At 49.4% G+C, this 26096-nt stretch overlaps 9 protein-coding genes across 9 annotated transcripts; 6 read left to right on the top strand and 3 right to left on the bottom strand.

Annotated features, from left to right (window-relative positions):
* Positions 1-233: 233 nt before the first annotated feature.
* On the top strand, positions 234-2950 carry Aud_010657 (calpain-like protease PalBory; the record flags this gene model as incomplete). Its single annotated transcript, XM_043295493.1, has 4 exons — positions 234-284; positions 346-722; positions 781-991; positions 1043-2950. 4 exons carry the CDS (start codon positions 234-236, stop codon positions 2948-2950), a joined length of 2547 nt encoding a protein of 848 aa, XP_043151428.1.
* Positions 2951-3349: 399 nt separating this feature from the next.
* Positions 3350-4805, top strand: Aud_010656 (uncharacterized protein; the record flags this gene model as incomplete). The annotated part of the gene is made up of 4 exons (XM_043295492.1): positions 3350-3452; positions 3517-3617; positions 3690-3817; positions 3869-4805. 4 exons carry the CDS (start codon positions 3350-3352, stop codon positions 4803-4805), a joined length of 1269 nt encoding a protein of 422 aa, XP_043151427.1.
* A 626-nt stretch (positions 4806-5431) lies between these two features.
* Positions 5432-6760, top strand: Aud_010655 (uncharacterized protein; the record flags this gene model as incomplete). Its single annotated transcript, XM_043295491.1, has 3 exons — positions 5432-5802; positions 5862-5929; positions 5982-6760. The coding sequence occupies 3 exons, from the start codon at positions 5432-5434 to the stop codon at positions 6758-6760; spliced, it is 1218 nt and encodes a 405-aa protein (XP_043151426.1).
* Positions 6761-8917: 2157 nt separating this feature from the next.
* Aud_010654 (NAD-dependent epimerase/dehydratase family protein) lies at positions 8918-10194 on the top strand (the record flags this gene model as incomplete). Its single annotated transcript, XM_043295490.1, has 3 exons — positions 8918-8969; positions 9056-9217; positions 9287-10194. 3 exons carry the CDS (start codon positions 8918-8920, stop codon positions 10192-10194), a joined length of 1122 nt encoding a protein of 373 aa, XP_043151425.1.
* A 1118-nt stretch (positions 10195-11312) lies between these two features.
* Aud_010653 (DNA topoisomerase 1) lies at positions 11313-14406 on the bottom strand (the record flags this gene model as incomplete). Its single annotated transcript, XM_043295489.1, has 6 exons — positions 11313-11447; positions 11513-11962; positions 12022-12261; positions 12324-13877; positions 13970-14196; positions 14352-14406. The coding sequence occupies 6 exons, from the start codon at positions 14404-14406 to the stop codon at positions 11313-11315; spliced, it is 2661 nt and encodes an 886-aa protein (XP_043151424.1).
* Positions 14407-15170: 764 nt separating this feature from the next.
* Aud_010652 (F1F0 ATP synthase subunit gamma) lies at positions 15171-16460 on the top strand (the record flags this gene model as incomplete). Its single annotated transcript, XM_043295488.1, has 6 exons — positions 15171-15226; positions 15391-15965; positions 16023-16135; positions 16197-16217; positions 16280-16314; positions 16367-16460. 6 exons carry the CDS (start codon positions 15171-15173, stop codon positions 16458-16460), a joined length of 894 nt encoding a protein of 297 aa, XP_043151423.1.
* Positions 16461-17180: 720 nt separating this feature from the next.
* Aud_010651 (DnaJ domain protein) lies at positions 17181-18890 on the top strand (the record flags this gene model as incomplete). Its single annotated transcript, XM_043295487.1, has 2 exons — positions 17181-17336; positions 17406-18890. 2 exons carry the CDS (start codon positions 17181-17183, stop codon positions 18888-18890), a joined length of 1641 nt encoding a protein of 546 aa, XP_043151422.1.
* A 459-nt stretch (positions 18891-19349) lies between these two features.
* Aud_010650 (sugar porter family MFS transporter) lies at positions 19350-21919 on the bottom strand (the record flags this gene model as incomplete). The annotated part of the gene is made up of 16 exons (XM_043295486.1): positions 19350-19507; positions 19564-19713; positions 19778-19858; positions 19912-20110; positions 20176-20301; positions 20355-20371; positions 20424-20821; positions 20880-20890; positions 20957-21025; positions 21076-21109; positions 21174-21372; positions 21428-21473; positions 21529-21554; positions 21611-21629; positions 21697-21718; positions 21777-21919. 16 exons carry the CDS (start codon positions 21917-21919, stop codon positions 19350-19352), a joined length of 1698 nt encoding a protein of 565 aa, XP_043151421.1.
* Positions 21920-22902: 983 nt separating this feature from the next.
* Aud_010649 (RNA 5'-triphosphatase domain-containing protein) lies at positions 22903-25175 on the bottom strand (the record flags this gene model as incomplete). The annotated part of the gene is made up of 2 exons (XM_043295485.1): positions 22903-24677; positions 24731-25175. The coding sequence occupies 2 exons, from the start codon at positions 25173-25175 to the stop codon at positions 22903-22905; spliced, it is 2220 nt and encodes a 739-aa protein (XP_043151420.1).
* Between the last annotated feature and the right edge of the window lie 921 nt (positions 25176-26096).

The following is a 26096-nucleotide window of genomic DNA, read 5'->3' as shown; positions in this document are numbered from 1 at the left end:
GGTGTTGACCTCGGATGTCACGCTCGGAGGTTTCCCTGCGACCCCTCGGATCGGTCACAAGCTGTGTCAACCGTCTTTATCACTCCGCACCCTGATAGGTGGCTTTTGTTAGCGGATCTCTGCCTAATGTCTTGCGGATGCTCGTTGCAAGCTTGACAAGCCGTGACGCGTAGTAGATCTGGCTACACCAATACAAACGCTCACCAAACGATCGTCACCCCTCGTGGGGCAGGATGTCTAGACCCCACGCCTCGTCGCAAAAGACTTTAATTGCTCATGCTCTGGTAGATAGTTTCCACGTTTTCGGCTTAACCAGCAAGCACCCCTCGACTAACCAGTGATTAGAAAGCTGAACAAGATGTATCTGCAGCTACTTCTCAGAGGCAAGCCCTGGAGGCTGCCATTGACGCCGCTGAGCATTATATGAAGGCTTTGTCTCTGGCAGCTTCCACTAACGACAAGCAGTCGCTGGATGCGAAATGCAAGGAATGGCTCTCCAGAGCAGAGAAAATCAAAGAAGCCAAGGATTGGCGATCCGCAATCCGGGTCCATGAGCGACATGCAGCGGAACTACAGACACCGGTGTCTACGCGCACGCTCACAACTCGTGAAGAAATAATCTTGCTTGAAGGGGCCAAGCTGAATGGATTTATCTTTCCGCCATGGGCAGGGCCTCCGAGTCTAGAAGAATTTGAACCTAGTGAGGGAGGGCTATTGTTCATGTACGTTCATGCGGTGTTTACTACATGTATTGTCTAAGTGACTGCTAACACAACCTAGTGATAAGCCTGAGCTCCATCTTTCTGACAAACAGAAAGTCATATTTGATGGGTGGAAGCGGCCTTCAGGGCTGTTGGCGCAAGCCGGCGGGGATACGTTCGTGATGTCCGTATCAGAGAAGACTGATCTAGTGCAAGACGTCCTGACAGACTGCTCTGTTGTCGCCAGTCTTTGTGCTACAACCTCCCGATCGGAACGTGGCCTCGACAAGGTAATCCACTCCGACTGCTAAGGATTGTGTGAAACTCTGACATGAAAGCAGCGCTGTCTACCTGTGATATATCCCTGCGAGTATGACACAGGTCACCCCAAGCCTTCGCCTTCAGGGCGATATATTCTGCGTTTTTATTTCAACGGATGCTTCAGGAAGGTAGTCATCGATGACCGCTTGCCATCGTCGAAGACCTCAAGGTCACTTTACGTTGTTGATAGAAATAACCCCAATTTTCTGTGGCCTGCGCTTGTGGAAAAAGCATACCTAAAGCTAAGAGGGGGCTATGACTTTCCCGGGAGCAATTCTGGAACAGACCTGTGGGTACTGACGGGATGGGTACCTGAACAGGTCTTCCTACATCATGAGGATGTGACTAGCGATCAAATATGGAGGCGTCTCTTTAGGTCGTTTCAATATGGCGATGTCTTATTGACAATCGGGACCGGGAAGCTAACTGAGAAAGAAGAGGAAGAACTGGGCTTGGTTAGTGAGCATGATTATGCGATTCTTGATATGAAAGAATTCAAGGGCCGTCGGCAAATGTTAGTGAAGAACCCGTGGGCTGGAGCCGACACGGCTAGTGGAAGGACGGAAAATGCCCTTGAGTCAAACGCGCCGCATGACCGATCGTCACTCTCTCCTGGGACGTTTTGGATGGACTGCGAGATGGTCTTCCAGAACTTTGAAAACCTTTATCTGAATTGGAATCCCAGCCTGTTCAAATACCGCCAAGATATACATTTTACGTGGGACCTCGCAGCCGGAAAGGGTGTTCCGGGCTGCTTCGTGAAGAATCCCCAGTTTGCAGTAACCTCCGAAACGGGAGGTACTGTCTGGCTGCTCCTCGGCAAGCATTTCAGAACCATTGATCGATCCGGCTATTCTTCATCTGAGGACTCTCAAGCCGGGTTTATTAGCCTTTACGTATTTAATGCAGGTGGTAAGCGAGTCTGTCTAAGTGATGGTGCGCTTCATCGGGGTCCCTACGTGGACTCACCCAACACGCTAATGAGGCTGGAGATGCCGCCGAGAACAACTTATACGGCAGTTGTCTCCGAGGAATCGCTGCCTACTTTGAGTCAAAATTTCACACTATCCGCTCTCTCGATCTCGCCGGTGCATATCGCGCCATCACAGAATAAATATATGTGTGTGAGTAAGGTGCAGGGTTCCTGGATGCCTTCTACCGCAGGCGGCAATGCAGAATCAGCTCGGTACCCTACGAATCCGCAGTTTGCATTAACGCTGTCGAATGCCACCGATATTTCCATTTTGTTGGAATCATCCGACACCGAACTTGCAATACATGCCAAGTTGTTCTTTTCGAACGGAAAGCGCGTGACTAGAGTTCGCAACCGCGACATTATCACTGATAGCGGCGACTATCGTCGTGGAGCGGCTCTTGCTGAAAAGAGACATCTGGATAAGGGAGTGTACACAATTGTTTGTTCCACATTCGCTCCCGACCAACTCGGCCGATTCACACTTTGGGTCTCATCTATGGTTCCATGCGAGGTCAAGCCCCTTTCATCCGAAGCAGCAGGACGGCGAGCAGTGTTATCAGATATCGGTGTCTTGCCACCAGGAAGAGACAGGATGCTGGCGCCTTTGCAGGTCCCGCGACTTACCCGAATCAAGCTTATTGCGCGCAGTCGCCGTTCTACGATCGGGAGTCATCCTGTTGGCCCTTCACCCGTGCTGATGACAGTCGAACTGGGCCAAGGTCCTTACAAGGAAATTCTGGCGACTTCAGAAGACGGAGATCATAGCGATGCAATATCTGGAGTACGTATTGAAGACTTCGACCTGCATCCATGCCTTGAAGATAGCCGTGGTGTGTGGATTGTCCTTGAGAGGATTGGAGGTCCTGGAGGCCAGGTAGAAGATCACTTCGAGGTTGAAGCCTTGGCAGAAGAGCGAGTCGACATCGGTGAGTGGTTTGTCGAAGATGCTTGAAAACTAGATTTGGCAACATATTCTACCTTGGATCTGCGGAGTTGTGGATGACCGTGAGACCTCTGCGTGATGCCGGGCGATTGTACAAGTAACGAGACATGAGAATAATGATTTGAAGAGCATTTACTTGACATGTGAAATTGTATAATTCTCTTCTCTTTAATTGTAGATTGAAAAACCGTAAATAAGCATATAGTGTATAATGCATGTCTCTATAGTCCATTTACAGGTGCTCCATAGTTGTACTTCAACTCCACCAGGCTCGGTACGGTGCCCGACAACATTGAAATTGGAGCTTCAACGTCATCCCCGCTTTATTCATGCGTCCCGCTCCTCCACCCCAACAAATCCCCGATTTCGCCATACACATACAGCCGTTGTTTTAATATATTCATATCCATGACGAGCAATATTCCTGCTAGTCTCAAGTCTGCGGACATTGGGCGTTTCGCGGCGAGAGCGGTCCAAATTGAGCGGGTGAAGCCCGTCGTTGCCTACTGGTGTGAGTGCTGTGCGATTGTACCCCCGAGACACCAACGCTGACATATGCTCTTCTCCGATTTCAGGTAACTACTGGATAGCCAACCAAATAATCGAGAGAGGATTACACAAATCGGACCATGAAGTCGAACACTATGCGATGGATCTGATGGAGAAACTGGAGCAAGTACGTCGAGCGATGGAACCCCCTGGGGAGATTACATAGTGTACCTGAATGTTGACATGTTATGGTATAAAGTTCAGAAATGAGAACTCGGATAATGATACAGTGATCGATGCAGTCGCGGCGAATGCCTACGTGGAGCAGTTCGGCTTGGAGGTCTTTAACCGGGCGGATACGACTATGAGGGCCAACAAAGTGACCAAGTGAGTAGTCATGGCCAAACCTCAGGTTGGATTGTGATTGACGGGTTGCAGGCAAACAGCAGATACGTTCCAGGCTGCCGCTACGTTTCTTGAATTATGTCAAATTTGGAATCCCCTCGAACCCGAAATTGCTGCCAAAATCAAGTTTGCCAAGTATCATGCGCTGAGAATTGTGAAGGCGATCAAGGCCGGAGAAGACCCTAACGCAACAAACCCGGTCGTCGAGGAAGGCGACCAGACAGAAGGGCCGACAGTAACCGAGGATGATCTTGAGGCACAGCCTGCCGCGGATCTTGCCTCGCAGGCGCAGCAACCAACTGTGGAGGAGGTCCCTGACGAATCTGAGCGTGCCGAAAGAGCTTTGGCACAGCAGTCATCAATGGACGAATCGTTGCACCCATCGAGATCTTCATCGGCTACTCGGCCGCATCGTACAGGTGATGCGTTTACCATACCCGATGTTCCAACAAGCGCTCCACGGACACCTGCCCCAGAAACAACAGGTCCTGCTGCGGAGCAAGGCTCGACCTTAGATCTTCCTTCAGCCCCAGCGACTATTGCCTCCTCTTCGTCAATCCCGAATCTCCCAGACACACCTGCGAGCCTGGGCGCTCATCATCGCGCTGATTCTAATTCGTTCCATTCCTTTCCTCCTCCTTCCAACCTTCCTTCAAGTCCTCCAGCTACATTCAACCAACCCAGCTATTTCTATAATCAACCAAAGCCAAGCGCCTGGGCTCCTTCACCACCTGCACAACCCCATACAGCACCGGTACCAGTAGTCTCGCGCCCGGTTCAGCAACCAGCACCAGCGGCCGTACCCACAGTCCCGGCCTCAAGTCAAAGCAATTCACAGGGGATCGATGACCAAGCCATTTCTCTAGCCCAGAAGCATGCCCGTTGGGCTGTGTCCGCACTGACATTTGATGACGTTGATACGGCGATCAAAGAACTCAGAAACTCTCTGAAATATCTGGGGGCAGAGTAATGGAGTCAAAGCACAATGTCTGCTCATGTATTTCGCGCTGAACAAGCCTTTGAAAGAAACTTCCTGTAAACAGATTAACCTGTTCGGCTTGGTCAAGTCCTCGCTTTCTGTATGCTTTCCCACTATATTATGACGACCATGATGCTACGTAGCTCTGCTAAGTCATTCTGATCAAATAATGAGTCTCAAAAAGCTATGAGCTGATTTTCCCAGTCTAATCTTGCTTAACAATGGTGTTCTGAACAGTATGGAGTAGAAGGACTCATTCATTGTGAAAGGCATTTCCACTCACGAGGTATAGTACGAAAGCATAGCTAAGTATCTTGCTTGCAATAGCAATCGCCGCCTGCATAAATTACACAAGCCTACAAATATTACTTCTTGTGAATACTTTGAAAATTCCAAAGAGAGTTGAGATTCTGGAGTGACGACCAAGACAGTCCAACACATGAATCAACACACTGTTCACTTCACATTCACACGTTGAAACACCTCAGGCCTTTATTAACGGGGCCAACTTACCACACTCTTCCTGAGCAGGAATGCATCCCACGCTCTCGTTCAATACTCACAACTCGCCTGCCCGAAAACTAAACTGATCACAGATCACACTTAGACTACGCAAGATGGCCTCCAAAACAAGAAGCCAGCAAACTCTTTCCATCGAACATACCAAGAAGAATGCCATGGAAGAAGCTCTGGACGATGGTGTTCTGCGCCTCAACATGCGATACCGCGATTTTACATTGTTCCTTGATTTGAAAGACCAATATCACAAGGAGTTTCTATCGCGGCTTACAGAACACACCGAACAATTCGGGTTTGTCTGGGGAACGTTGGAGCAATCTAAACAGGAGCGTATATCGTGTGCTGAGAGCTTTTTGGGCCGGTATGGGATGCTGTATTGGGGTACGGAGCTGAATAGGGAAAAGTTCCTTATGAAGGATTCTCGAGAGGATCCGGCTTCTCTTTGTGTCTATCCGGAGAGGAAGAAGGAGTGAGCATTCAGTTTATTTGTGGTTTGCCGCTGTCTGAGCTGCGTTGACGCCGAAGTAGGATAGTGCGCGTGATTGAGATGCTGCTGCAGAAGAAGGCTCGAAGCGTCCTCAAGGCTAATATGGTCAGTGAGATAAACGTGCTCTTTTTTATTGCGTGACTCGATATAATGTCTGACAGGAAGGGCAACGCAGACTCCTCAAACCCCGAGCAATGCGGCTGCCAAAACAACATCTTCCTCGAGCGTTATTCTTACCAATGGACTGGCAGGAAGTTTATCGTCTAGGGTTAGGGAAAGCAATAACCAGCTAGGGAAAAGAAGGGTCCCCGATGACCTTGAAGCTTCGCCCTCACGAGTCAAAAGTGCAGATGCCAGGGCCATTAGGCCATTCCGCTCTATCAATGACACCGCGGACAACACCATGAGAACACCGGACCCCCTCAGTGTGCATGAGGCATCAAGAAACATAAACCGTGCTGAAAACTCTGGAACCCCAAAAACAGACTCATTAATAACTAATCACTCAAGATTCACTACTGCAGACCTAGCGCGGATGCCCGAAGACGCACTACAACAGCAGACAAAGTTCCTGGTATCTGCCTCAACCCAGCCGAACATGGCGCCTGTTTGGGTCCCGTTCCAGATCTTTCAATCTGCAGCATCCTTCCTAGCGCACATGGCGGAGGAATGCAACATCCATGAATGGGATCCTAGCGCTCAACTGAACAAAGAGATCTCAAAGTGGGACAGCAGTCCTCCAGCACCACAAACAGTTGTGGCGGCCTCGGTCAAGTTCGACTGGTCCGAGTTCTTCATAAGGGTACGCCAGGGTAGGGATGAGGACTGGGAATTTGTGATGCAGGAAATTCGCAATTCATGGAGAGGTAAAGGCGAGGATCAAAGTGAGGCTGGAAATCAGCGATTCCACATCCTTGTGATGCTTCATGTTGTCTCCTGAGCAACTTGTTTGGTCCAAGGCTGCAGGATCGATGCTAAAGGAGAACCTACTGCGAGAGAGTGAGAGCACGGGTAAAGTTCGCACCGTGATTCAGTTATGCCAAGAAGTGAGGTACAAGATTCGCACCAAACGCTTACCAGGACCGAAAGTATACTGATCAGGACAATAGTCAGAAGAACGAGTACGCCGAGTTCTCACTAGAGTTGCAGCCATTCATTCCACCACTGTTGAGGCATGGCATTTATGGCACGACCAGCTTCAAAGGAGACAATGCGTCCTGATCTAGGCGAACTATGCGGAACGCTTGGACATAAGTTCCTTTTGCAATTCTTGGCTCGGAAATGAGGCAAATGGTAGAAACCCAGAGTGAGATATGCCCGCCTTGTTATTCTGAGAGTATTCATTCATTGCGGGATTTGGATCGTCGCAGTCGTGGTTTGAGCACGACGTGAAAATAGCAATAATAGATAGCTTATGATCATGGACCTTTTAGGCTCTGAAGTCTACCTTAGATGTGTCTGAGTAAGCTTTTGGTAATTTCAATAGTGGCTCTTGAATTCATTGTTTCATTGAAGCCCCTTCTCCAGTGAGTGCTCAAGTGCTTAAGAGTGAAGGCTCGTCGAAGTCTACCGCATTTTTACGACAAACCAATTCAGATTGCCCCAGAATAACTGGTATTACTTCGCATGCTCCATCTTGAGCTGCTCAATATGGACAAGTAGTACAAATGAATAAATGTCGATCATCTATTCATATCCCGAAACGATCAGCTTCGTCTTGGAAAGCTTGACCCCAGGCTTGGGTTTCAACTTTGCACTGTCCAACCGGGATTTATGTCTCGCAATGTGATCGTTCCTGGAATTATCCCTCGGTCTCTCACCGTGATCATGACCAACAATCCAAATCCGCCGATAATTTCCTGCGCCTCTTGCGCCTCTTGCGCTATCGTTGCTCTTTCGGGCATGTGGCTTCGTACCTCCTGGTTGCAAACCCACTTAGGGGCGGAACTATGATCGGACGGTGTCCCTGAAGAACGGAGCGCGTCCCACACCGCGTGCTTGGCAGGGGAAGGGATGATCAATCAATTTCTGGGTTCCCTGCAAAGACCAAGCAGATATTGGTTATGCTGAACAGCGGGTATCTCCACTATTCTGGCGAAATTTCTAGACGTAGCGCTAACGGAGTTTGCTCGGGTGGGAAAATGCGAAGGGCCCTCCACCTTTTTCCGTTTGGTTCAACACCGTCGTGACTATCATCATCTTGTTTTTTTGTTCTTGAGAAAATTGCTCTCGCAAACGAAGGTGGCCCTCATATTCGCTAAGCATGCATTTGCCACAGTTATGCAACTGGACAAAACGAAGCTGAGTCAGTAAGCGAGAGCGTAGAGGATGCTAGTGGTGGGATGAGGGTACATGTCTATCATGTACAAACAAGGCGATCACTGGGTCTTTGGGTTTGGTTCGGGTCATACCGTAGACAGATTTACTCAAGCCAGTTCCAAAGAGAGGCAGAAGGATGGGATGCCGTCATCAAGTGATCTTCTTCAATTCTCCTGTCCAGGAGATCTGCTCGATACGCCTTAACAAGAACGCATGGAACAAAGAATGATGTATCGGTCAATTCATTAACAACCATAGTCTGAGCGAAAGAAAGAAATTTGTAAGTATATTGCAACTACTCATCGACAGTAGATCAGAGGAGGCTGTTTCAGAGGCTGGGGGGGTGGGCATTAGGTTTGACTCCATTGAAGCTGATACGCTCCGGCTCATCAAAGCGTCTCTTAGTCCCAAAATGATTGCCCCCAAGTGACCATCTTGAGTCGCCCTCGTGTCGTGCACGTTGGCATCTCCTTTTCCCTTTTCCTTCCTGATTTCTTTCCTGGGACTGTAAGAACCAACCGAGAAAAAGTCCATTTAGACTTGTCAATACATTCATCGTTAGCGGGCTGATACTAATCTCGTCTCTAATCATTTTCCTTCTCTTTCCCCCTCCCCCTTTTCTGAATATTTCCCCCGCATTATTTTGGTTGTCGAACTCGGGTGCGGGGCGTCGACCAGCTCGATTGAACACATTTCACTTGAGTCCATTCTGGGTTACAATCGGCTGAACAGTCGAGGTCAGAGGAAAGCGTGTTTCTGACTACCGTCGCATACGATCATGGCGAGCGACCAAGGGAAAAAGCCTGCTGTGCTCATCGTCGGAGGACTAGGTATGTGCGATCCGAGCTCGATTCTTATGCGAGAGAAATGGGAAAATGGAAAGGATCGCTGACACAAAACTCGTAAACCCCTTCAGGATTCATCGGTCGTCATCTAGCTCTGTATATTCATGAAAACAACCTCGCTTCGGAGGTCCGACTGGTGGACAAGGTCCTCCCTCAGTTGGCCTGGTTGGCACCCGAGTTCGAGGAGGCGTGCTCTAAAGATAAGTTCGTTCAAGCAGACGCTAGTCGGGAACGTGAGTAACTACTTCATCGCATATTTCGCTCTGAATTGCTGCTGACGGTCGTCTGTTACGGATATAAAGAGCACTTGCCGCGGATATTTGACCGTGCAAACGGAGAACAATTCGACTATGTGATCAACTGCGGTGGTGAGACACGGCACTCTCAGCCAGATGATGTCTACGAACTACGGAGTTACAATCTTACGGTGGCATTGGGTCGCGAAGTGGCTCGTCGAGGCATCCGTTCCTTCGTCGAGTGCTCAACCGCTCATGTATACAAGCCTGGCTCGTCTCCTCGAAAAGAGAACGACAAGCTCGAGCCCTGGCACCGACTTGCCAAATGGAAGCTAAAGGCTTCCGATGAGCTGAAGAAGATTCCAGGTCTCAACTACTGTCTGTTGCGACTTCCACACGTGTACGGTGAATACGACTCGGGTTATTTCGCGATGGGTATCTGCCTGGCGCGGGTACACCTGGACATGGAAACGGATCTTGAACTCCTCTACACTAAGAACCTGAAGATTAACACGCTCTACGTAAAAGACGCAGCCAGCGCTCTGTGGAAAGCGGCCGAATGGAGAGCGGCCACCGTAAACGAATCCGCCCCGATCGCTTTCAACGTCGTCGACCACGGCGACACTCGCCAGGAGCATGTCGCGGAGGCTTTGTCCACGGTCTTTGGGCTCAAATACTCGTTCCTCGGATCGCTGGTATCTCAACTCGCCAAGTTGAACCTTGACGATGTTGTTGATGACATGAACGAGGTGAGTCTACAGGGCTGGGCAGAGCTGCTGGAGAAAAAAGGTATCACACGTCCCGGGCCGATCAGCCCGTTCCTCGAGAAAGATGTCATTAAGGACCAGGATATGTCGATTGATGGCACCTTGTTCGAGACAACAACCGGATGGAGGCCTACACGCGAACGCTTTGATGCGGACGGAGTCCGCGCCATGGTCGATAGCTACAAACGTATGGGCTGGTGGCCATAGGGCCCTTAGCCTGTTTTGTAGCAATTCGCCCAACCTCCAAAAGCATCGCCGGTCTCCGTCGGACGAAGCACGAACGAGCACCCACCTGTCATCAACCCTTGTCTCTTCCAGACCACCACACGGTGACCCTTGAATTTACACTGGAAAAGAGCGTCACGCGCCACCCCGCCATCTCGCCGGGAATCAATCCCTGATCAGAATCATCCACAAAAGAGCGTTTTCATGTCCTGACTATCTTCTTCTCTGTAATTTAACTTTCGTCTTCTACTCTTCTTCTCCTCAACCTCCGGCTCTGCGACCCTCAGCACCGGCATGTTCCTGATATCCTCTTCGTATCCACCTGCATACTTCATCATTTTCCTTGCTTCAGAGAGTGCTGCTTTTTTCTTCTGCTCATGACCCTCATGAACATGTAGACTTGGGTGTACATAACATAGCATATGCACTTTGACTGCGCTGAAATCTCCCGTCTGCTTCTTTACTGTACATTTTCGCTACTCTTTGTTGTCGAACATGGCCAACATGTTTCTTTGCCATTGATGCCTACATTTGACTCGGACCGCTTAACTAGACGAAAAATGTATAATAACGTTACTTCGTTCCATTTGTGTTTCTTGCATGCTGCGATCTTGCAGGACTCCTGTGACATGGGGTTGTGATCTTTGGAAACGGCATATTTTCTTTTTGCGAGACAGATGAGTGATTTTTGACAAGCATCTATATTGTAGATCTGCAAGATTATCGACGGCTGTATAATCTATCTATCTCTCTTGAATGATACCAGTCAATAGCTGCGACAAAACTCACCCAGCGGAGAAAACAGGCTACCAGCATCGGAGAGAAGCTGCAATCAGAAACAAAAGCAGAGATTTAATCAAGAAGAAAGTGCTGAGTGAACCCAAGCTAAATTCATCTACTGCGTGAAGCACATTGCTTGAGTGAGCAGGTCGATAGACAGAGGCTTCCCAAGCAAGCATTGTGGCAAGAAAAGGCTTCAAAATGGGACGTATGCTACGGAGCACTCCGTCTAGTCGCTATAAAGGATGCTGAGACGTTCAAAGAAATTCATGAAGTAATACATGGTGAGGATCAACTGGAACGGCCCTAAACGATGTCATCTAAAACTCCCAGTTTTCGTCAACTGATTTGATGGCCCATTCGAACTTCTCCCGCAACGACTTGGAGAAGAACTTCTCGATGGGTACATTGAACTTCTTGCTGAAGACGACCGTAAGACGAGGATCAATGTAATTCTAGCAAATGTCAGTCGAGTCCCCGGCGCATCTCATGATCATGGGGTAGAGGATGGGCGACTCACGATTTTCGAAGTTCCCAAAGCGACTTCCTTGTTTTCTTCCTTGTCCTGAGCTTGGAGCTCCATGGTCTCAATGCGCTGTTCCAGCTTTGTGATGGCTGCTTCGAGCTTTTCGACGCTGGGGCCCTTGCCTTCAACTTCGACTTTGCCCGTCTTATTTTCTTTCTTGAACTTGTTCTCCATTTCCTTGACCGCCTCGAGCCGACTTTCGAGTTCGCTCGCCTTCATCTCCTTCTCTCCTTCCGCAGCAAGCTTCTCATTCTCCTTCTCAAACTTCTTCTTAATCTTCTGTCGCTGTTCTTCGACTAGGTAGGCTTGGTGCTCCTTCACCCATTCCATACTAATGTCCTCGTCCAGCTCGAAGAACTTGGCACCCTTCTTCTTCTTGAGACTAGGGTCCAAGGCAAGCATCTGTTGCTTCAATCGCCATCTTTGGTACCGGAGTCCCTTGATCTGATCAGGACCTTGAGATTAGCAATCATCATTATGAACATCTCAGAGGACAGACTTACACGCTCGCTCATCTTCTCCATCTGGTTGGCATGTGATGCGGTAACAGTCCGCTTGTGATTGCAGAGGATGGCGACTCTGCGGTTCGCGTCGTTATATGCCTTGACCTTCTCTGCAGCACTGCCCGTTGCCTTCATGTCCTTAAGGAGCGTGGCCATAGTGTACGAAGCGTTGTACGTACGGAACACCTTGGCAGTCAAGCCCGGCATGTAATTCGAAAGGTGTTTGTTCAGGGCAGACGTCTTGAAAAAGTTAGAACCACCATCATCATCATCATCACAGAAAGACCGGGCTGAGCACACACCGTTAATCTATCGAAGATCTCATCTCCCTCCTTCTTCGGGGGTTTCTTGAAGATTTTCAGGTTCTTAAAGACTTGAGGATCGACCTCAACTTCGTCATAGAATCGAATACTGTCCTTACCCAGGAAATCGAAGATAACTTTGTTTGGGGGCTTGAGGGTGACGTTCTCATATTTCAGAGAGCAGCATCCGACAGTTTCAGCCTCGTCCTCACCCTTCTCATTACCCGCACGAAGAGCAAATTGGTCAATGAGATAGACCGCTGTTGCCTTCTGGCGCTCCACCATCAGCTCATGTTTCAAGGCCTTTTGATAATCCTTGCGAATGCGGTCGATGTGCTTCTTGAGTTCGCGCGCCTTCTCAAATTTTTTGTAGTCGCTCTGGCCCTTGACGTCAGAGTTGGCAGCAAGCATCACATACTTGTAATTGCCGTTGATGTTCTCCTGCCACATAGCGAGCCATGTTCCTTCTTGATCGTGCTTGACCTCCTTCCAGCGATGACCTTCAGGTGGTGGGGGAACAGGGGCATCTTTTCCGATGTTGATAGTGATCTGCTCCGGCTGGACTCGTGCCTTCACACGACCAGTCTTAGGGTGTTCACCACGGCCACGGAACAGCGACGGGGGTTCAACTCGGAAATTGCCAACCTTCTGCTTGCGACCGTCCCAGAGACAGTACATATATGGCGCTTCGGCAGCATCTTTCTCCGCCTTTAGACGCTTCTTCTCAGCCGGAGGAAGATTCTTCTTCTCAATTCGTTTGGCCTCGTAGTAAGCAAAGATCGGCTGGAAATCGCATTTAGAAAACTCCTTGATCTCGATTTTGTTGCCCTTTGGATCCTTCGCTCCACCTGTCTTTTTCAAGACCTCCTTGAAATCCATAAAGAAGTTCTTCTGGAAGACAGGATTTTCCACATGTTGAGTCGCATTCAGCATGCTACCGAAAAATCCCGCCACTTCTTCGGCTTCGGGGTGAAGAGTGACTGGAACGCCGTCATACTTCATCTTGACATCGCTTGGTAGAGGCTCGTAGGGAGGAGGGAATACAACGCCGTTGTGTTCGAGGGTCGTCCACTTGATTGTCCCGTCACCCTTGGTGGGATCCTCCCACCATTTGTACTCTTCCTCTTCTTCTTCACCTTCCTCAGCTTCAGTGCTTTCTTCCTTCTTGACAGGTGTCGCCTTCGTTTTCCCGTTTCTGGCAGAAGCTGCCGGCTCTGCATTGGCTTGTTTGGTTGTCTTCTTGACTGCCGGTTTCTTCTCATCGACAGGTTCCTTCTTCACACCATTAGCCTGTTTCTTCTTGCCAGCAGATGTCGCCTTTGCAGCCTGTGATGCTTCGCTCTTCCGGCTGGCCCTAGCGTCCCTTTCTGCCATCTGCTGAATTTTTTTCTTTTGGGCCACAAGCTTTCGCTCGATTGGAACATCGGAGTCAGATTCCTCGGCACCGACAGCGGTTTCGGAAGCCTTGGGAAGCTTCCTTCCATTGAGTGCTAGGGGCACATCTTCGTCGGTCTCAGGATCTTCGTGCTTAACGAACGTGCGACGGCGCTTGCTCTGTCGAACGGTCAGACGCTGAAACCAAAAAGCGACAAAAGCGTCGCAACCTAGGGAAAACGAGGGAGACGGCGTAAGGAGGTTCGGCGTACCAAGGGCTGATCTTCGTCCTCGCTGCTCTCCGGCTCCGCATAGGATTTTCTTTGGCCGACACTTGTCCGCGCCTTCCTCTTGCTTGCAATACCGGTATTGGCGTCTGAAGCATCCTGCATATCAACATCTGCCGCACTTTTGACAGGCCCAAAGCGAAGAGAAACGCCAGGGTCGACATGACCGTTGGTCTCAGGCGTATCCTCCATTTTCACATCCGTAGAGGTAGCTGAGGTCCCATGAAAGGTCAGATTGAGTTGAATAATGATATAATAGTGTGCAGGTGGAGGGAATTAAAACAAAGTGAGAAATGAGAGGAATTAGGGTGGCGCGAAGGGTTGTGAAGAGCCAACACCGTGTGACGCCACGGTGAAGAGAACTCACCGGTGGAACGACCATTTGCTCTGAAGAGTGGGGTATCATCTTCCGAGGAGCTCATGATTGTGAGTCGCTGAGTATGAAATTGTTGGTCTGAGGATCGAAGATGCAGGTAAACACGGAGCGGAGATACGCAGAGACTCGACACTGGTCGTCTGCCAAGTCTGAACAGAGACAGCGCTTGACCAAATGATGAGGTCAATGAGACCTTGAACGATGAATATGCGAAGAATGAAAGGATGTTGAGGGGAGAATATTGTACAATGTCAATGGATTGAGAGGAAAGAGAAGCCCGAGAAGCGCAACAAGGAGGGAAACACAAGAGAAAAGGTTGAGGAGGAGAAGAGAGAGGGCCGAGAAGGAATGGAATGGAACCTGGAAAACGGTGGTCATTGGGGGCCTGAGGCCGCTTGCCAATAGGTATGCTTCTCACGTTTTCTCCGGACCAGTGGCTACACGTCTTTGGAGTTTACATTTGATGCCTGAGGCCACATAAATCACGGGACTCTTCGGTCATATGCCTGATTGCCTTATGGCCCGGAATTTGGGGGCTTGATTATGCCACGTGATCTACCCTCTCTGTGTGTGTGTTGCGCTTTAGGTCTGTCTGACTACCCGCTGAGAATTACTATTGTAGGTTTAGCGCGGCTGGATTCCCGTCCTCCCGGCTGTCGGAATAACGAACAGAAACAGGAGTCGAACCTCAAAAGTGAACGACTTCTCTTCCCGCTATAGCATAGGTTTCTCATCACCTGCCCTCGATTGACCTCGCGGCACTCCCTCCGCTCTTTATTTCGTCCAGGTCAATATTACTCGACGTCCGCCATGTTTTCTCGTGCTGTTCGTCCGGCCGTTCGGGCTGGCAGTGCCACTTTGACCCGGTGAGTTCCTCTTCCGGATGGCCATTATCCGACCATACAAACGCTCCCCCTCCCTGCCCCCAACGTCAATCGATCATCTAGCAGCCGTATCATTAGAGCGATGGAATCGGAGACAAATATTCTGTTAGAAATTGGTGGATACGAGATGCTGATATTCTTGGAAGCACTGCGCCCCCCAATGCCGCCAACTTCGCGACTCTGCGTGAAATCGAGGGCCGTCTGAAGTCCATCAAGAACATTGAGAAGATCACCAACACGATGAAGATCGTTGCCTCTACTCGTCTGACCCGCGCTCAGAAGGCTATGGATGAGTCTCGTGTTTACGGTCAGACGTCCAACAAGGTCTTCGAGAACGCCGAAACCAAGCCCCTCGAGGACAAGAAGACCCTGCTCGTCATTGCTAGCTCCGACAAGGGTCTTTGCGGTGGTATTCACTCCGGTCTCAGCAAGGCTACCCGTCGTATAATCCAGGCGAATCCCAACACCGACGTGGTCATCCTCGGAGAGAAGGCCAAGGCTCAGCTGTCCAGATCCAACGCCGATGCTATTGTCATGAGCTTCGCCAACGTCTGCAAGGACATCCCTACTTTCACTGATGCTCAGGTCATTGCCGATCAGATTGCTCAGCTGCCCACCGACTATGCTAGCGTTAAGATCATCTACAACAAGTTCATCAACGCTCAGAGCTACGAGCCCGCCACCGTTGAGGCTTACTCCGAGGAGGCTATCACCAAGTCCGGTCAGTAACTCCGTCAAGTCTTTCACTGGAGTCATAGTGCTGATTTTGCTCGACTAGCCAACCTTTCCACCTTCGAGGTTGACGAGTCTGCCCTGGCCAACCTCCGTGAATATGCTCTTGCCAACAGCTTGTACTGGGCTATGGCTGAAGGCCACGCTTGTGAAATTTCGGTAAGCTCTTGAGATTCTAATAAGGAATACAAGTTACAAGTTATCGCTAACGCATAGTCAGGCTCGTCGTAACGCCATGGAGGCAAGTATCTTCAGTTCGAGTGACAAATATCGAGTTGACAACTAACTTGCATCGCTATATAGAACGCCTCGAAGAACGCTGGTGAAATGATCAACAAGTACTTGCACTCCTTGCTAAAACCTGGAATTCATAGACTGACAGCTTCTTAGGTTCCAGATTTTGTACAACCGTCAGCGTCAAGCCGCCATTACTGGAGAACTGGTCGAGATTATCACTGGTGCCACTGCCAGTGAGGACATGTAAAAGCTTTCATAAAGCTTTTGTGGGAAGGAGTCGCCATATGTGTAGACTTACTCATCAATACCTAGACTCTTCATCCGCCTGTAAAATCAGTCTCAATCCAACTTTCTTTTGTGCATTCTGACATCCTTCTAACACATTGTTGCCTAATGCAACAATTACTATCATTATTAAGGTATCTTATGTCTGATATCGCCGCTGATTCATACTTTTCCGCTTGATATGAACATTCTCTCCAGTACTCTACATGATGTGGATATTGACTGGACTGTCTCTGCCCTTGAAGTTCTGACATCGTGAACATTTCTTACGCATTCAGGTCAAACGAAGTCGCTGACTGATGATGTTATTGTACTTGTTTGGACTAGAGGAAACACCCACGCTCAATTCACATTTCTCTCCGTTTGCTCTGTTCAAATCTCCACGATCCTATCTTCCCCTTTCCAAAATCTGTCCCTGACCACTACATTCCAGCAATCACTACACTAGCGTCTTTCTTAAATTTAGAACCATCCCAATTCCGAAGGATAGCGTGCGTATCAAGGGCATCTTGCCCTAGAAGGTCCGGAAGTTGTGTTGTTTGTTGTTTGTTATTGATCCATACCCCTTTAACCCCAGCTCCTGCTGATCCAGAAATCTGTCGCATCACTTCCAAGCCAAAAAGGGTGTGACTCGATTGCTCTATGATGAAAGACGGATGAGGATCGACTTCTCGAGCCCAGAATGTCTCACTTTACCATTGCGAACTGCTATGAGATTTTGGGCGTCAATTCTGACGCAACCATCAAGGACATCAATACAGCTTACAAAAGGCTTGCTCTGAAGCATCACCCAGACAAGACAGGTGGCGAGGAAAGCTCTCATATTGAGTTCCAGAAGGTACAAGCCACAAAGCAAGGATACTGAGAAATCAAAAGCCATCATGCTAACACAATCCGACCGCTTCAGATTCAGCAGGCTGTGGAAATACTTCGCGACCCGGTCCGCCGCAGGAAACATGATCTAGAACTCATCAAGCTAGGAAGGATATCCGGGCATGGGACCAATTTCCCGCATGCAGGTGGTTCCCACTGGTCGGCTTCCGCGTTCAAGAGGTATGATGAGAACAGTCGCTACATGTACAGCTATGAGCAAAGTGTACATGTGAGCCCTCAGAAGCAGGAATCTAAAGAGGATATGAAATGGGTTGAGCAGATGCTCAAGGCGGAAGAGGAATTCAGACAGAACCTTGCCAGGCAGCAGCAGGTGGAACAGATGCATGCTCAGATGGCGGCCGAGAGGGCAGGACAAGAGGAGAATTGCAAGCTGCATCAAACTGCATGGGAAGATCGTCCGTGTGAAGCTTTCGAACAGAATGCTCATCCCGAGGATGTTCTCGAAGAAGAACCTGACTATTTCGACTTTTACACTGAGAGTATTAACCGGAAGGAGCAAGACATCTGGGATAAGTGTGCACAAAGGGCTCCCCGGGCCAGGAATTACAGAGAGGAAGAATATTATCAGGAAATGTACCAGGAGGGTGAGAAACAACCTGAGCTTTATGAGGACGTTGAGGACCAAGAAGGCTATGAAGAGGAGGACGAAGAGCAACAAGACAACCACGAGGAGGAAGTTGAGGACCAACCGGAGCTCTATGAAGGAGTTGATTACGAGGAAGAGGTGTCCAAAAAAGATACTGAAGATCAGCAAGAGCTTTACGAGCACGAGGACCATGACTTCGACGATTCTTCCTTGTGTCTTGATGATCAGCTCTCCGAGTATATTCCGTCTGTCTGTGAGTCCGACTTGGACTACGCTACTGCAGCACAAAGCAGTGACTCTGAATTCAAGTCTCGCTTTCATATGGAGAGCATCCACGCGCCATGTGCTGAGCTGTACGAGAATAAGTCGGCTAGTCTGGAAGAGGCACAGAAAGCAGACGACGACACGGCCACATTCTACGACCTTAGCGAGGCAGGCTCATCCCACAAATACTACCATGCCAATCCTTACCTCTCAGAGGCTGTAAGTGTCAATGAAGCTGTCCACAGCAACGAGAACGAACAAGAGTCTGAGGAAGTCGACAACGACGACAGTGTCAATCCGTCAAGCCTCCATGATCTTCTATCTCCCTTTGTCCCATACTTTCAAAAGAAGCTTGATGATCCCAGGGGCCGCTACGCTGAGGAGGACCTTGGTGTTGAACTTCAAGGTATTGTCATGGAGACCTTCTGCGGCTGGCTCGAAAATATCCGTCTTACCGTTCCAGATGCAGAGATCCCGAGAACAGGCAATGATCCACAGCAGTGCCTCCACCTTGGGTCCTGGGTCAAGCAATTTGAGCGTCCCGAATGTGAGGTTTGTCATCGCTGGATGCCAATTTACACGCTCATGTGCCCAGGTTGTGGCATCCAGGCCTGTGTGGATTGTAAGTTTCAGTATGAGAAGGAATGAGATTTCTCCTCTCTTCAAACATTCTGTTCATTTCTTTGAGTATGTGTGCTCCACTTTTGAGTCACGGCTGGACTTCTTGTTGATCGTCTTCGCTGACCACCTGAGACAGTGAATGTTCGCTCCATGATCTTTCATCTTGAGCATGGCTATCGATGGCTTGGTATCAACATTAGGGAACCCTTGTTGAGGAGGAAGAGTTGAGTGCTTGCATGCCCGCAGCATCGAGTACAAAGATCAGCCCTGGCAGATTTCTAAATGTAATTGGCCGCTCAATCTCTTTTAAGACTACTACTTGGGTCGATAACATTCTGCTATCATTAAAGACTAGGTGTCCATAATATTAACTTTAAGGGGTACCCATCCCATCTAGATTCCAACGAGACAGGGGCAGAATCCGTTTTGTAAACATTATCAAACCATCAAGGTCAGTCACAAAGGCTTCCATTAAACGAAGACCCCTTAGATTTGCTTCGCTTCAACGTCATGAACTTCCATCGGGGCACTATTGGTCAACCGCGCCAGAGCCTCATCGAGACCAATTTCCCGGGAGATCTCAGCCTGACGCTCAAAGTCGGAGATGGCAGTGCCCTCCGAGCCGAAGATAACATCCATTTCCTCTGCATAGCTCGTTAGAAAACCCCACATTTTGCGATTACAGAATTAGGAAACTCACCAAGGGATAACTGCTTTGTCTCAGGTACCAGGAAGGCAATGAACCCCGCCCCAAGGAAGGTGAGTATGCCGAAAAAGATGTACGTCCCGTACTTGATATTCTGGAGCATGTCGGGCGTGACCTGCCCGACGATGAAGTTGTTCATCCAGTCTGGCGCGAAAAGAAGGTTGCGTCAGAGCCGAGATATGATACCAAGGAGAAAGAAAGTACTTACTGGCCGAAGCACCCAGTGCCGTGCCCTTTGCCCGGACACTGAGTGGCCAAATCTCAGCGATGATGATCCAGGCGCATGGTCCTTGGTTCTGTTGTTAGTAGTTGAGTCATCTTCAGAGATGGGAAGCCACTTACCCCATGAGTAACCGAAGTGAATGACGAACAACCACACCATGGCGACGGCGGCCCATCCGGCAGCTTTGTGCGTGTCCCATTGGTTTTCGTTCTGGGCGAATATACCCGCGATGATGAAGTGGCAGGCTGCCATTCCGATGGCGCCAACCACCAGGACGGGTTTGCGTCCGAGATTATCGATCCAGATAACAGCCGGGATCTGTGATGGATGAGTGTTTTCTTCTTCGATCAGGACTGAGATGGGTGTTCTGGGATATGGCTTACCGTTGCGATGAACATGACGATGCCGACCACACCGGTGGCCAGGAGCGAGGTGGTGTTGCTGCTCATACCGAGCTGTTTAAAGATCGAGGGCGCATAATAGAGTACAGCGTTGATTCCTGTCCATTGCTACATCCGTTGGTTAGGAGCGAGGCTGACTCGAGCAAGTCTTATAAGCTTACCTGGAAAGTCATGGTGACTATTAAAAGTTAGCATGCGAGGTTCTGTAAAAGTTGGCCGTTGCGAGTTACCTGTAGCTACCATGACACGCCTGAACATCGGCCAACTAGTGAAAAGGCTAGCGAATCCCGCAGCCTCCAGCTTGATATAGCTCCATGTGTTGGTTCGTTCCAGGTGAGGAAATTTCTCCTTCTCGGTCCGTTTCTCGAAAAGACTCTGGGCTTTGATCTCGAGGAATTCAAGTTGCAGAAGCGGATCGTCAGCAGGCAGACCGCGAAGACTCATGAGGACCTTTTTGGCTTCGTCTTCTCGATCATGGTGAATGAGCCAACGTGGCGAGAAGGGCATGAAGATCATGCCTGCTCCGAGGATAACGGCCGGCACCAGCTGCAGGGCAAGTGGTAGGAGCCATGCCGCATCTTTCTGAGTAGGGCCCGTGCCGCCAATATGATTTGTTCCGTAATTGATCCTATACTCGTCAGGGAAGAAAGTCGGGAAGGAAGTCATTCGTAAAAGATAGAACCGACCAGAAAGAAACCTGCAAGAATATTGATTAATGCCGGTGTCTCAATAAGGACTAGGAAGGATCAATCATCATACTTACCATGATTCCGAACGTGATGGCAAGTTGCTGCAAAGCAACCAGAGAACCTCTAACTTCTGGTGGCGCGATCTGCTACTCATTAGGCCAGTTCACTGTTGTCGATAGGGTTTCGCTCATACCTCTGCATTGTACATAGGGACACTCATGGAGAGACTAGAAGACAGCATTCTCAGCACTTGAGATTTGGATGTAAGTCTTCATTGAGAACTATACATACCTTCCCACTCCCATACCAGTGATAAAACGGCCACCAAGAATGTGTGATGAGTTTCCACCCTTGGTGGCAGCCGTTGTCTGGATCACGACTCCAATGCAGAAGATGCCGACATTCGCCAGGATGGTATACTTGCGGGAGATTCTTTCGCATAGGAGACCGGAATATAATGCGCCGAACCAAGCGCCGAGCTCGAGAATAGCTATAGCAGCTCTTAGTCAATCATTGCGGCAAGCATGGGAAAGCCTCCAGCGTACAGGTCAGCCAGCCTTTCTTCGTCTGATTGGTAACAGCGTCGCCCATCTTGTCGAGACCATGTCAGCGGTAGTCAGGTCGACAACAGGAAGGGAGCCCGTACATGCTGTTCGAACGAATACATCGTCACTGTGGTGTACATCAGTATGTCATATTATCCTGAATATGGCAATTCAGCGACTCACAGACGCCAGAGAAAACACCCTGTTCCACAGAAGATAGAACGTCAGCTTTGCCTACAACCCTCTCGTGTCTAATGTTCCCGACTCACCTGATTATAACCGTACAAAAGGCTTTTGCACAATCAGCCCAACATGCGGAGTCAAAATGTATAATCAGGAGTGGACGTACCCTCCCAAGCAAGCAAACATGGCAATTCCGAATACCTTCCGATTCTGAACCAACCCGGCCATACCAGAGGAGCCCTTAAGAGCAGCTTTGCGCATCTGCGCCGCAGCGTCCATCGCTGCTGATGAATCGACGGCACCACCCATGATCGTTGCAATCGTCTGTCTCTTCGAAAGGCGTATCGATACGTATCAGATGAAAGAAAGGGAAAAGGGCTGTATCCAACAAGAAGAAGTTGACAGGGTGAGATGGGAGTATTCATAGCCCAATACTGCCATCATTTTGGCTATATTATTCACCCGCATCCTGGACAGTAATTAGCCTCATATGTTCCCCCATGTGCTACTTTCCAATAGTGACTAGATGTGGCGTTGCTGAGCTAAAGTCGGGTCAAAAGAGTAGGGGTCAAGACTTTGGGAAATCCGAGGCTTAACGGATTCGAGACACTGGACTGGTGATCACTGAGAATCACGAGACAACTATGAGCTCTTGTCAGGACGCTGCCGCCAATTATCTGCTGCGGACAAAAGACGGGGTGAGTTCCGGCTGAATGTCCGGATAAAACGCAAGAATAAAGCCTAGCATTGACAATTTAACCTGGGGAAGTGCTTATTGCTTCAAGGCTGGACAGCAAAAGAGTTTACGGCCAAAGCTTGGGTGGTAGGGAGAAAAAAGGCCACGCGGGACGCCTAGTCTCCCTTCTCGCGAATAAGGCCTTTCCGTTGACTTGACAGTTGGGAATCCAAGGAAATTCAGGCTGTTTAGTGGCTGGAGTCAAAAAGACTTGTTTCGGCATTCTTTTATTTCACAGATGCCGTGGTGTACGTAGAAAGTAAGAACCGAGTGCGTGCTGTTATAATGGCTACGCAACGTTTGCAGACTCACCCCTAAAGGTATTCGAGAACATCGAGAGTAAGCAGTCGACTCGTCTCCGAGATGACATTCAAATAAATCCTTGGGTAACATGAAAGCATGCATGCTGAGAAAGCAAACACGATCACTCAAATAGCTAATATACACTGTCACGGAATCGTTATTCGTCAATCCAATGCAACCAAAACCAAAACCATATCCATCTATATGAGACCTCAAAACGCCTCGCAACAGAAAAAAGTACAGTAAAAAGACATTATAGTGTAGGCGCCCTCTTGAGACCAACGCAGTATCGCACAAACAAAGCATCAATAAAATGTCCATGCCGAATTCCAGGTGGTCGTTGCCTTTCAAACTCATCAATGGCTTCCTGGACGCTGAAGCCCAGACGTTCAATTAAGTAGCTGACAATCAAGAAGCCGGTCCGATTAAACCCATAGTGACAGTGCACTCCCACCACAGGCCTGGGACCGTCAGTGTTACCGGACTTCTTCATCTTTTCAGTGATCTCGTTCTGAAGCCGATCTACCAAAGCAGTGAAATCCCGGACCTCGTCAGCCGTTGGCGGGATCTTCGATACCGTGGGGTGCTTCTGGTAATGGATGCCTCCCTTTTCCAGAGAGGCAGGATTATATACCGGGTTCTCGTAGCTGATGTCAATGACCGCGTAAATTTGGTCGCGGTACTTCTGCGAGAACAGCACAGGATTATGCTCTTCATCCACCTCTCTCAGCATCTTAAGCGCGACAAAGGTGTTTGCAATTCGTTGAGACACAGGTGTGACTTTCTTCCACTTGGCGAGGTTTTTAACATCCCACTTGCCAGAGGTGTTCATGTACTGCAACTGCCATCCAAGACTCAGGCGTTCGTCAATGTGTTGCGATAGGAAATCTTGGATGATCCCCGCCAGGGTGCGATATGTCGCACGATCATAAAGAAGAGCATGAGAAGCTGGCGCAGGAAGAATGACTGTCTTGACAGCACGTTTCTTTTCACTCGAGGATCGACGATCATTTATTAGTATCTTCTCACTTGTTTGTGCCTCGAGACCATATTCCTCTTCATGTGCAAAACGATCATATGCCGCTGAAACAGTATCATGAGTTTCGGACGCATCGGGGATAATGGCGCTTCCATCAGCTTCTACATCGGCATGGGGTCCAACTTCACCGAAGAATTTGAGAAGCTTTTGAAGTTCCGCAGGCTTAGTTACCGCATCAGACCCACCGGCAACAAGGAGGACAGATGTCTTAACTCCTGCCCAGACTTCTTCTCCTGGAATACCTCCAATCGCCTTGCCGTCCTTGGTATAGGTGGGGAGCGTTCCCCAGGCCATACGCCTCCAAACAGGAGTCTTGCTTTGTTTGTTGTACCGCACCTGGAGCTCCCTTGTATCGGGGTCCGCATCGGTGCCGACTAATCGGTTGACGCTTGCACTGTGAAGACCGCCACGTCGGTCCCAATAGCGCCACATATCAAAGATACTCTCTGGAATTCTGAGAAGGCGACGGTATGACGCGACTTCATCAGGGGTTGGGGGAGATGCACGAGGACAAATAGCGACGAGTCCCAAGATATGCTCCTTCAGCTCTGACCCAATCGATGATGCGGATGATGCCAACAAAGCGGAAAGGGAGCATCCCAAGCTATGACCAATCAAAACGACCTTCTGGCCCGCCTCCCGGTCGCGATGTTGTTCAATGGCTGTGAACAGTAGTTCCGCCAGCGCTTCGACCGTATAAGCGTCCCAATCCCTGGGAGCAAATGTCGATAGTCCGCACCCAGGCAGGTCAATCCCAAAACACGGACCAACGTTAGCTAAACTCGTTAGTAAAAGACTGAACTGAGCCAACGAGCCGCCTAAGCCGTGAACGAAAACTAGTAATGGTATTGGTGTAGGCTTGGTTGGAAGTTTGTCCATTTGTGGATGTGGACAGAAGAATGTCCTGATCGATGGATAGGTGGCGATAGATGTCGAATAAGAGAGGTAGGAAGAACGCTTCTTCAAAAGACCTGGATCTGTGGCGAGAGCTTTATGTATTGTCAGCAGGGAGCATTACATAAATGGTGAGTGAGGAACAAACCGTCCGCTGACTGCTCGTGGTGTTTGTGCGTCACCTTTTCCTGAGGCAAAGCAGCGTCCGTGCCGTGATGGAGTGAGCCACTGCTGTCATAATCCTCCTCTTCAGAAGAAGTGGTGGTCTCTGGGGATGTCTTTGAGTCGTCGTTCTGAATTCCGCGGCGGAAGCGCTTGCGGCCAGAGGGCCGCTTGGAGCCCCTGTGCCGCAGCAATGAAGAAAGGAAACCGCAGCCGGCCATCGTGATAATGCAAGTGGTCAAGAAAGCAACCTTCCCCCAAATCAATGCTCCATCCTGATCAAGGATTTGAAAGTTGTGAGTAAAAGAAAGGAAGGCTGTGGGATTCGAGAAAGCAGCGCAGGCCGACTCCCAGAGCTGTAGAGCAGCGCCAGTATTCGAGAGACCCAGCTGGGAGGGGGGTGAGGACAAAGAAGCACCAATAGAGCCCATAGCGAGCGAAAAGTGCACGACAGATATAAATATACCTTGGATCAGAAGCGCTGGCGATCGGGCCCAGATGCGAGAGTCCAGAGATCCCCCTGCCCTTGGGGGCTCATGCGGTCCTTCACCGACCTTCGAAGGCCCACAGTTACTCAGAACGGGCCACAAAACCGCTCAAAACGGGGCTCCCAGCTAATTGGAAAGACGTGGATGTGTTCTGGAATGCGATTTGGACGTCAAGAAGACGAGTATGGACCCTCCTTAGCGAATAACCACTTGATGGGTCAATAATGAGGCGACGAGGCGGTCGATCAGGACGATCCACGATGGAGCAGAAAGGATGGAACCGATCTATGTTCCTTGAATGTCGCAAACAAGGACCATGAGGCAAGGGAAGTGGAGAGCCCCGGCGTTACCCCAAAGCGAGGGCGTTTGAGGAATTGACCAATGATCACCGAATTTCCAACACGTTGACCTTTAAAGTGTCCTTAGGCGCACCGCGGCACCGGAAGAATATGACACCTCCACCGTTTGAGCTAAGATAGCAGCGACGGATCTCTTGGTTTGCCCCCAAACACTCCGGAACTTGGCTTGCCGTCAACTTGAGATCTCGGTGCGAATTTGCGAACAAAGAGCGCGGACCGATTTTTAAGGTATACCAGGTAGTTATTAGCGTGTCATGTATCGAATCTAATTGTCCTTCTTGTATATACTAGAAACTCTAAATAGAGTGTCAGTACAGTAACAATCGGCGCAGATTGACGCATAATATTGATACAGCATTAATGTACAAAGTTTTGCGACGAAAATTGCAACGTACCTCGACGACGACGGATAGGACCCGACGCAGGCATAAACGTATGCTTCTTGATTGCGAGAGACAGTCCAGACTCCTTGCTTGTCCGGAATGCCGGAAATTCGATGTATGGG

This window comes from Aspergillus udagawae, assembly GCF_001078395.1.
Source record: "Aspergillus udagawae IFM 46973 DNA, scaffold_9, whole genome shotgun sequence".
Lineage (NCBI taxonomy): Eukaryota > Fungi > Ascomycota > Eurotiomycetes > Eurotiales > Aspergillaceae > Aspergillus > Aspergillus udagawae.
This window is presented reverse-complemented; position numbering and strand designations above follow the sequence as displayed.